The following is an 11,269-nucleotide window of genomic DNA, read 5'->3' as shown; positions in this document are numbered from 1 at the left end:
TGTGGCGTTAGTGCTCCTTTTGTACCATAATGTTATTGAATGAAATGTTAAGCTTCGCTCCTACGAGATGGGTGGGTTTTTGTTAGCTACATACAAAGCTAACTGGCTATAGTTAGCCTGTATGCTAGTGGAATTAGCTAACGATGCGTAACCAGCCAACAACTTCGGAGCTAGTAGGGTCCATCAAAACGTGAGATATCTAATCAAAATGTGTTTACAACGTCGGGGGATTTCACAGGTGGGACTGACTGGCAAGTTAGCCCGTAGCTAACATGATGCCTTCTATTTCTAGATCTAGCTAGATTACCAGAACTTATCTGAACTAACGACATGATCACTGTCACTAGATATAAAGAAAACATTGACTTTCACTCGGTGCTATTCACTGAGTAGTAAAAACACCTCTTCCTCATCCCAGTCAGTCACCATAGTTCTAGTACTAGACTGATATACAGTCACCATAGTTCTAGTACTAGACTGATATACAGTCACCATAGTTCTAGTACTAGACTGATATACAGTCACCATAGTTCTAGTACTAGGCTGATACAGTCACCATAGTTCTAGTACTAGGCTGATACACAGTCACCATAGTTCTAGTACTAGACTGATACAGTCACCATAGTTCTAGTACTAGGCTGATACACAGTCACCATAGTTCTAGTACTAGGCTGATACAGTCACCATAGTTCTAGTACTAGGCTGATACACAGTCACCATAGTTCTAGTACTAGGCTGATACACAGTCACCATAGTTCTAGTACTAGACTGATACACAGTCACCATAGTTCTAGTACTAGACTGATACACAGTCACCATAGTTCTAGTACTAGGCTGATACACAGTCACCATAGTTCTAGTACTAGGCTGATACACAGTCACCATAGTTCTAGTACTAGGCTGATACACAGTCACCATAGTTCTAGTACTAGGCTGATACACAGTCACCATAGTTCTAGTACTAGGCTGATACACAGTCACCATAGTTCTAGTACTAGACTGATGCACGTCTCCCCAACGTGACGTCATCACCGAATTGCGTTAAAAAACCCACTAAACGACTAAAACGGCGAAAACTGGCCTTTAACACTATTTGGAGACAGTTTTAACAATGATATACATATGTTGAGTACTTTATGTACCCATTAATCAACAGTGGTGGTTAACCTGCAACAGGGGCTTTAAAGCTGTTGTCCATTAAATCTAAATTAAAATCATGTGACTGTTAGTGGATGAGAGTTTCTGTAGTCATGGAGACGGCCCCGTTAAATGTGTCCTTACGATGACGGTTCCTGACGTCTTCATGCCGTGCAGCAGGATGGCGACCAGCGTGAAGACGAGCATCAGAGGGCCGTACAGCTCGCCGGCGATCTTCTGCACACAGGAAGTACAAGCTGTCAGTATTTCAGCTCTTATTGTGAAAACCCTGGGAGGAGACAGGAAGTGGAAGTGTGTACCTGCGGGAAGTTGATCATACGGACGGGTATCATGGACTCGATCAGCCTGAGAGAGAGACAGTTAGAGACAGTTAGAGACAGTTAGAGACAGTTAGAGACAGTTAGAGACAGTTAGAGACAGTTAAAGACAGTTAGAGACAGTTAAAGACAGTTAGAGACAGTTAAAGACAGTTAAAGACAGTTAGAGACAGTTAAAGACAGTTAGAGACAGTCAGAGACAGTTAGAGACAGTTAAAGACAGTTAAAGACAGTTAGAGACAGACAGTTAAAGACAGTTAAAGACAGTCAGAGACAGTTAAAGACAGTTAAAGACAGTTAGAGACAGTCAGAGACAGTTAGAGACAGTTAAAGACAGTTAGAGACAGACAGTTAAAGACAGTTAGAGACAGTCAGAGACAGTTAGAGACAGACAGTTAAAGACAGTTAGAGACAGTTAAAGACAGTCAGAGACAGTCAAAGACAGTCAAAGACAGTCAAAGACAGTTAGAGACAGTTAGAGACAGTTAGAGACAGTTAGAGACAGTTAGAGACAGTCAGAGACAGTCAGAGACAGTTAGAGACAGTTAGAGACAGTTAAAGACAGTCAGAGACAGTCAGAGACAGTCAGAGACAGTTAAAGACAGTTAGAGACAGTTAGAGACAGTCAGAGACAGTTAGAGACAGTTAGAGACAGTTAGAGACAGTTAAAGACAGTTAGAGACAGTTAGAGACAGAGACAGTTAGAGACAGTTAAAGACAGTTAGAGACAGTTAGAGACAGTTAGAGACAGAGACAGTTAGAGACAGTTAGAGACAGACAGTTAAAGACAGTTAGAGACAGTTAAAGACAGTTAGAGACAGTCAGAGACAGTCAAAGACAGTCAAAGACAGTCAAAGACAGTTAAAGACAGTTAGAGACAGTTAGAGACAGTTAGAGACAGTTAGAGACAGTCAGAGACAGTTAAAGACAGTTAAAGACAGTCAGAGACAGTCAGAGACAGTTAGAGACAGTTAGAGACAGTTAGAGACAGTTAGAGACAGTCAGAGACAGTTAGAGACAGTTAGAGACAGTTAAAGACAGTTAAAGACAGTTAGAGACAGTTAGAGACAGTTAGAGACAGAGACAGTTAGAGACAGTTAAAGACAGTTAGAGACAGTTAGAGACAGTTAGAGACAGAGACAGTTAGAGACAGTTAAAGACAGTCAGAGACAGTTAGAGACAGTTAGAGACAGTCAGAGACAGTCAGAGACAGTTAGAGACAGTTAGAGACAGTCAGAGACAGTCAGAGACAGTTAGAGACAGTTAGAGACAGTTAGAGACAGTTAAAGACAGTTAGAGACAGAGACAGTTAGAGACAGTTAAAGACAGTTAAAGACAGTCAGAGACAGTTAAAGACAGTTAGAGACAGACAGTTAAAGACAGTTAGAGACAGTTAGAGACAGTCAGAGACAGTTAAAGACAGTCAGAGACAGTTAGAGACAGTCAGAGACAGTCAGAGACAGACAGTTAAAGACAGTTAGAGACAGTTAGAGACAGTTAAAGACAGTTAGAGACAGTTAGAGACAGAGACAGTTAAAGACAGTTAAAGACAGTCAGAGACAGTTAAAGACAGTTAGAGACAGACAGTTAGAGACAGTTAGAGACAGTTAGAGACAGTCAGAGACAGTTAAAGACAGTCAGAGACAGTTAGAGACAGTCAGAGACAGTCAGAGACAGACAGTTAAAGACAGTTAGAGACAGTTAGAGACAGTTAAAGACAGTTAGAGACAGTTAGAGACAGAGACAGTTAAAGACAGTTAGAGACAGTTAAAGACAGTCAGAGACAGTTAGAGACAGTTAGAGACAGTTAAAGACAGAGACAGTTAAAGACAGTTAAAGACAGTTAAAGACAGTCAGAGACAGTTAGAGACAGTTAGAGACAGAGACAGTTAAAGACAGTTAGAGACAGTTAAAGACAGTCAGAGACAGTTAGAGACAGTTAGAGACAGTTAAAGACAGAGACAGTTAAAGACAGTTAAAGACAGTTAAAGACAGTTAGAGACAGTTAAAGACCGTTAAAGACAGTTAAAGACAGTTAGAGACAGTTAGAGACAGTTAGAGACAGTTAAAGACAGTTAGAGACAGTTAGAGACAGAGACAGTTAGAGACAGTTAAAGACAGTTAAAGACAGTCAGAGACAGTTAAAGAAAGTTAAAGACAGTTAGAGACAGACAGTTAAAGACAGTTAGAGACAGTTAGAGACAGTTAGAGACAGTCAGAGACAGTTAGAGACAGACAGTTAAAGACAGTTAGAGACAGTTAGAGACAGTTAGAGACAGACAGTTAAAGACAGTCAGAGACAGTTAAAGACAGTCAGAGACAGTTAGAGACAGTCAGAGACAGTTAAAGACAGTCAGAGACAGTTAGAGACAGTCAGAGACAGTTAGAGACAGTCAGAGACAGTCAGAGACAGTCAGAGACAGTCAGAGACAGTTAGAGACAGTTAGAGACAGTTAGAGACAGTTAGAGACAGACAGTTAAAGACAGTTAGAGACAGTTAGAGACAGACAGTTAGAGACAGTTAGAGACAGTTAGAGACAGACAGTTAGAGACAGTTAGAGACAGACAGTTAAAGACAGTTAGAGACAGTTAGAGACAGACAGTTAGAGACAGTTAGAGACAGTTAGAGACAGACAGTTAGAGACAGTTAGAGACAGTCAGAGACAGTTAGAGACAGTTAGAGACAGTCAGAGACAGTTAGAGACAGTTAGAGACAGACAGTTAAAGACAGTTAGAGACAGTTAGAGACAGACAGTTAGAGACAGTTAGAGACAGTTAGAGACAGTCAGAGACAGTTAAAGACAGTTAGAGACAGTTAGAGACAGTTAGAGACAGACAGTTAAAGACAGTTAGAGACAGTTTAGAGACAGACAGTTAGAGACAGTTAGAGACAGTTAGAGACAGACAGTTAGAGACAGTTAGAGACAGTCAGAGACAGTTAGAGACAGTTAGAGACAGTCAGAGACAGTTAGAGACAGTTAGAGACAGACAGTTAAAGACAGACAGTTAGAGACAGTTAGAGACAGACAGTTAAAGACAGTAAGAGACAGTTAGAGACAGTCAGAGACAGTTAGAGACAGACAGTTAAAGACAGTTAGAGACAGTTAGAGACAGTTAGAGACAGACAGTTAGAGACAGAGACAGTTAGAGACAGTTAGAGACAGTCAGAGACAGTTAGAGACAGTTAGAGACAGACAGTTAAAGACAGACAGTTAGAGACAGTGAGAGACAGTCAGAGACAGTCAGAGACAGAGACAGTTAGAGACAGACAGTTAAAGACAGTTAGAGACAGTTAGAGACAGTTAGAGACAGTCAGAGACAGTTAGAGACAGTTAGAGACAGTCAGAGACAGTGACAGTTAGAGACAGTCAGAGACAGTGACAGTTAGAGACAGTCAGAGACAGTTAGAGACAGTCAGAGACAGAGACAGTCAGAGACAGTTAGAGACAGTTGGAGACAGTTAGAGACAGTCAGAGACAGTTAGAGACAGTCAGAGACAGTGACAGTTAGAGAGAGTCAGAGACAGTTAGAGACAGAGACAGTTAGAGACAGTTAGAGACAGTCAGAGACAGTCAGAGACAGTCAGAGACAGTGACAGTTAGAGACAGTCAGAGACAGTTAGAGACAGAGACAGTCAGAGACAGTTAGAGACAGTCAGAGACAGTCAGAGACAGTCAGAGACAGTGACAGTTAGAGACAGTCAGAGACAGTTAGAGACAGAGACAGTCAGAGACAGTTAGAGACAGTTAGAGACAGTCAGAGACAGTGACAGTTAGAGACAGTCAGAGACAGTTAGAGACAGAGACAGTTAGAGACAGTTAGAGACAGTCAAGACAGTCAGAGACAGTGACAGTTAGAGACAGTCAGAGACAGTTAGAGACAGAGACAGTCAGAGACAGTTAGAGACAGTTAGAGACAGTCAGAGACAGTGACAGTTAGAGACAGTCAGAGACAGTTAGAGACAGAGACAGTTAGAGACAGTTAGAGACAGTCAGAGACAGTCAGAGACAGTCAGAGACAGTCAGAGACAGTCAGAGACAGTTAGAGACAGTCAGAGACAGTCAGAGACAGTTAAAGACAGTTAAAGACAGTCAGAGACAGTTAGAGACAGTTAAGACAGTCAGAGACAGTTAGAGACAGTTAGAGACAGTCAGAGACAGTTAGAGACAGTTAAAGACAGTCAGAGACAGTTAGAGACAGTTAAAGACAGTTAAAGACAGTTAAAGACAGTCAGAGACAGTAGAGACAGTTAGAGACAGTCAGAGACAGTAGAGACAGACAGTTAAAGACAGTTAGAGACAGTTAGAGACAGACAGTTAGAGACAGTTAGAGACAGTTAGAGACAGACAGTTAGAGACAGTTAGAGACAGACAGTTAGAGACAGTTAGAGACAGTTAGAGACAGACAGTGAGAGACAGTTAGAGACAGTCAGAGACAGACAGAGAGAGATAGAGACAGATAGAGACAGACAGAGACAGATAGAGACAGACAGTTAAAGACAGACAGTTAGAGACAGTTAGAGACAGACAGTTAAAGACAGTAAGAGACAGTTAGAGACAGTCAGAGACAGTTAGAGACAGACAGTTAAAGACAGTTAGAGACAGTTAGAGACAGACAGTTAAAGACAGACAGTTAGAGACAGTTAGAGACAGACAGTTAAAGACAGTAAGAGACAGTTAGAGACAGTCAGAGACAGTTAGAGACAGACAGTTAAAGACAGTCAGAGACAGTCAGAGACAGTTAGAGACAGACAGTTAGAGACAGTTAGAGACAGTTAGAGACAGACAGTTAGAGACAGTTAGAGACAGTCAGAGACAGTCAGAGACAGTTAGAGACAGACAGTTAAAGACAGACAGTTAGAGACAGTTAGAGACAGACAGTTAAAGACAGTAAGAGACAGTTAGAGACAGTCAGAGACAGTTAGAGACAGACAGTTAGAGACAGTTAGAGACAGACAGTTAGAGACAGTTAGAGACAGTTAGAGACAGACAGTTAAAGACAGTAAGAGACAGTTAGAGACAGTCAGAGACAGACAGTTAAAGACAGACAGTTAGAGACAGTTAGAGACAGTCAGAGACAGTTAGAGACAGACAGTTAAAGACAGTAAGAGACAGTTAGAGACAGTCAGAGACAGTTAGAGACAGACAGTTAGAGACAGTTAGAGACAGTTAGAGACAGACAGTTAGAGACAGTTAGAGACAGTCAGAGACAGTTAGAGACAGTTAGAGACAGACAGTTAAAGACAGACAGTTAGAGACAGTTAGAGACAGTTAGAGACAGTCAGAGACAGTCAGAGACAGTTAGAGACAGACAGTTAAAGACAGACAGTTAGAGACAGTCAGAGACAGTCAGAGACAGTTAGAGACAGTCAAAGACAGTCAAGACAGTAAAGACAGTTAAAGACAGTTAGAGACAGTCAGAGACAGTCAGAGACAGTTAGAGACAGTTAGAGACAGTCAGAGACAGAGACAGTCAGAGACAGAGACAGTTAGAGACAGTCAGAGACAGAGACAGTTAGAGACAGTCAGAGACAGTCAGAGACAGTTAGAGACAGAGACAGTTAGAGACAGTTAGAGACCGTTAGAGACAGTCAGAGACAGTCAGAGACAGAGACAGTTAGAGACAGTCAGAGACAGTTAAGACAGTCAGAGACAGAGACAGTTAGAGACAGTCAGAGACAGTTTAGAGACAGAGACAGTTAGAGACAGTTAGAGACAGTCAGAGACAGAGACAGTTAGAGACAGTTAGAGACAGTCAGAGACAGTAGAGACAGTTAGAGACAGACAGTTAGAGCCAGTTAGAGACAGTTAGAGACAGACAGTTAGAGACAGTTAGAGACAGTCAGAGACCGTCAGAGACAGTTAGAGACAGTTAGAGACAGTTAGAGACAGACAGTTAAAGACAGACAGTAGAGACAGTTAAGACAGACAGTTAAAGACAGTAAGAGACAGTTAGAGACAGTAGAGACAGTCAGAGACAGTCAGAGACAGTTAGAGACAGACAGTTAAAGACAGTTAGAGACAGTTAGAGACAGTTAGAGACAGTCAGAGACCAGTCAGAGACAGTTTAGAGACAGACAGTTAAAGACAGTTAGAGACAGTTAGAGACAGACAGTTAGAGACAGTTAGAGACAGACAGTTAGAGACAGTTAGAGACAGTTAGAGACAGACAGTTAGAGACAGTTAGAGACAGACAGTTAAAGACAGTAAGAGGACAGTTAGAGACAGACAGTTAAAGACAGACAGTTAGAGACAGTTAGAGACAGACAGTTAAAGACAGACAGTTAGAGACAGTTAGAGACAGACAGTTAAAGACAGTAAGAGACAGTTAGAGACAGTCAGAGACAGTTAGAGACAGACAGTTAAAGACAGTTAGAGACAGGTAGAGACAGTTAGAGACAGACAGTTAAAGACACGTTAGAGACAGTTAGAGACAGACAGTTAGAGACAGTAGAGACGTTAGAGACAGACAGTTAGAGACAGTTAGAGACAGTCAGAGACAGTAGAGACAGTCAGAGACAGTCAGAGACAGTTAGAGACAGTTAGAGACAGTTAGAGACAGTCAGAGACAGTTAGAGACAGTCAGAGACAGTCAGAGACAGTTTAGAGACAGTAGAGACAGACAGTAAAGACAGACGTTAGAGACAGTTAGAGACAGTAGAGACAGACAGTTAAAGACAGTAAGAGACAGTTAGAGACAGTCAGAGACAGTTAGAGACAGTTAGAGACAGTTAGAGACAGACAGTTAGAGACAGTTAGAGACAGTTAGAGACAGACAGTTAAAGACAGTAAGAGACAGTTAGAGACAGTCAGAGACAGACAGTTAAAGACAGTTAGAGACAGTTAGAGACAGACAGAGACAGTTAGAGACAGTCAGAGACAGTCAGAGACAGTTAGAGACAGTTAGAGACAGGCAGAGACAGTTAGAGACAGTTAGAGACAGTCAGAGCACGAGACAGTCAGAGACAGAGACAGTTAGAGACAGTCAGAGACAGAGACAGTAGAGACAGTCAGAGACAGTCAGAGACAGTAGAGACAGAGACAGAGACAGTTTAGAGACAGTCAGAAGACAGTTAGAGACAGTTCAGAGACATTAGAGACAGAGACAGTTAGAGACAGTTTAGAGCAGTCGAGACAGAGGACAGTTAGAGACAGTCAGAGACAGAGACAGTCAGAGACAGTTAGAGACAGTTAGAGACAGTTAGAGACAGACAGTAGAGACAGTTAGAGACAGTTAGAGACAGGCAGAGACAGTCAGAGACAGTTAGAGACAGTTAGCGGACAGACAGTTAAGACGACAGTTAGAGACAGTTAGAGACAGACAGTTACAGACAGTAAGAGACAGTTAGAGACAGTCAGAGACAGTTAGAGACAGACAGTTAAAGACAGTTAGAGACAGTTAGAGACAGTTAGAGACAGTCAGAGACAGTCGAGACAGTAGAGAGACAGACAGTTAAAGACAGTTAGAGACAGTTAGAGACAGTTAGAGACAGTCAGAGACAGTCAGAGACAGTTAGAGACAGACAGTTAAAGACAGTTAGAGACAGTTAGAGACAGACAGTTAGAGACAGTTAGAGACAGACAGTTAGAGACCGTTAGAGACAGTTAGAGACAGACAGTTAGAGACAGTTAGAGACAGTCAGAGACAGTTAGAGACAGACAGTTAAAGCAGACAGTTAGAGACAGTTAGAGACAGAGCAGTAAAGACAGTAAGAGACAGTTAGAGACAGTCAGAGACAGTTAGAGACAGAAAGTTAAAGACAGTTAGAGACAGTTAGAGACAGTTGAGACACGACAGTTAAAGACAGTTAGAGACAGTTAGAGACAGCACGTTAGAGACAGTTAGAGACAGGTAGAGACAGACAGTTAGAGACAGTTAGAGACAGTCAGAGACAGTCAGAGACAGTTAGAGACAGTCCAGAGACAGTCAGAGACAGTCGAGACAGTTAGAGACAGACAGTAAACGACAGACCGTAGCGACAGTAGAGAGCAGGTAGAGACAGACAGTTAAAGACAGTAAGAGACAGTTAGGGACAGACAGTTTAAAGACCGTCAGAGACCAGTTAGAGGACAGGTAGGAGACAGTAGAGACAGACAGTAGAGACAGTTAGAGACAGTAGAGACAGACAGTAAGACAGTAGAGAGACGTAGAGACAGACAGGTAGAGACAGTTAGAGACAGACAGTTAGAGACAGTTAGAGACAGTCAGAGCAGACAGTTAAGACAGTTAGAGTACAGTTAGAGACAGACAGTTAAAGACAGACAGCAGTGAGAGACAGTTAGAGACAGTCGAGCACAGTTAGACGACAGACAGTAAAGACAGTAGAGCAGTTAGAGACAGTCAGAGACAGTAGAGAACGGACAGTTAGAGACAGTTAGAGACAGTTAGAGACAGAGAGACAAGACAGTTAAAGACGAGACAGTTAGAGACAGTCAGAGGGCCAGTCAGAGACAGTAGGAGACAGTCCGAGACAGTCAGAGAGAGCAGTTACGAGACAGTCAGAGACAGTGAGAGACCGTTAGAGGACGAGACAGTCAGAGACAGAGACCGTCAGAGACAGCAGACAGTTAGAGACAGTCAGAGACAGAGACAGTAGAGACAGTCAGAGACAGTCAGAGAAAGTTAGCGACAGAGACCGTTTTCGAGCGACACGGTAGAGAACAGTCAGAGACAGTTAGAGACAGTCAGAGGACAGAGACAGTTGAGAGCAGTCAGAGACAGTTAGCGACAGAGCACAGTAGAGACAGTTGAGACAGTCAGAGCCCGTTAGAGACAGTAGAGGACAGTTAGAGACAGACAGTTAGAGACAGTTAGAGACAGACAGTTAGAGACAGTCAGAGACAGTCAGAGACAGTTGAGAGACAGTTAGAGACAGACAGTATCAAGACCGACAGTTAGAGCCAGTTAGAGACAGACAGTTAAAGGCAGTAAGAGGACCGTTATGAGACAGTCAGAGACAGTTAGAGACAGACAGTTAAGACGTCAGAGACAGTTAGAGGGACAGTTAGAGACAGACAGTTAAGACAGTAAGAGAAGTCTTTAGAGACAGTTAGAGACAGGTAGAGACAGACAGTATGAGAGGACTAGTTAGAGACAGCTTAGAGACAGACCAGTAGAGGACACGTAGAGACAGACAGTTAGAGGACAGTCTAGAGACAGACAGGTAGCAGGACAGTAGAGACAGCTCAGAGACAGTCAGAGACAGTAGAGACAGGTAGAGACAGACAGTTAAAGCACGACAGTTAGCGAGTTAGAGACAGACAGGTAAAGACAGTAAGAGACAGTTAGGACAGTACAGAGACAGTTAGAGGACAGACAGTAAAGACAGGCAGAGACCAGTTAGAGACCGTTAGAGGACAGACAGTAAGACAGTTAGAGACAGTTAGAGACAGTCAGAGACAGTTAGAGACAGACAGTTACAGACAGTAAGAGACCGTTACGCGACAGTCCGAGACAGTTAGAGACAGACAGTTAGAGACAGTTAGAGACAGTCAGAGGGACAGGTAGAGACCGTTAGAGAAGACAGTTTCAAGACAGACAGTTAGACAGTTAGCGACGTTAGAGACAGTCAGAGACAGTCAGAGACAGGTCAGAGACAGTTAGAGACAGTAGGAGACCAGAAGTATTAAAGAAGACAGGTAGAGACAGTCAGAGACAGTCAGAGGACAGGTAGAGACAGGCAAAGACAGTCAAAGACAGTTAAAGACAGTTAAAGACAGTTAGAGACAGGCAGAGACAGGCAGAGACAGTTAGAGACAGTCAGAGACAGTCAGAGACAGGTAGAGCAGTTAGAG

At 42.7% G+C, this 11,269-nt stretch overlaps 1 protein-coding gene across 1 annotated transcript in view; it reads right to left on the bottom strand.

The window, feature by feature from the left end:
• The window catches only part of LOC116037843 (protein YIPF3-like), a 4,053-nt gene extending 2,478 nt beyond the window's left edge, over window positions 1-1,575 (bottom strand). Inside the window, exons 1-2 of the mRNA XM_035998851.1 lie at window positions 1,458-1,575; window positions 1,282-1,374 (exon numbers count right to left, since the gene is read on the bottom strand). Of these exons, the coding sequence (XP_035854744.1) occupies window positions 1,282-1,374; window positions 1,458-1,490 (126 nt within the window). The 5' untranslated portion in view covers window positions 1,491-1,575. The remainder of the gene's footprint in view (window positions 1-1,281; window positions 1,375-1,457) is intronic.
• Window positions 1,576-11,269: the final 9,694 nt, after the last annotated feature.

This window comes from Sander lucioperca, unplaced genomic scaffold, assembly GCF_008315115.2.
Source record: "Sander lucioperca isolate FBNREF2018 unplaced genomic scaffold, SLUC_FBN_1.2 Unpl_20, whole genome shotgun sequence".
In the NCBI taxonomy this organism is placed as follows: Eukaryota; Metazoa; Chordata; class Actinopteri; order Perciformes; family Percidae; genus Sander; species Sander lucioperca.
The sequence above is the reverse complement of the archived record's forward strand: the minus strand, read 5'-3'. Positions and strand labels throughout refer to the sequence as shown.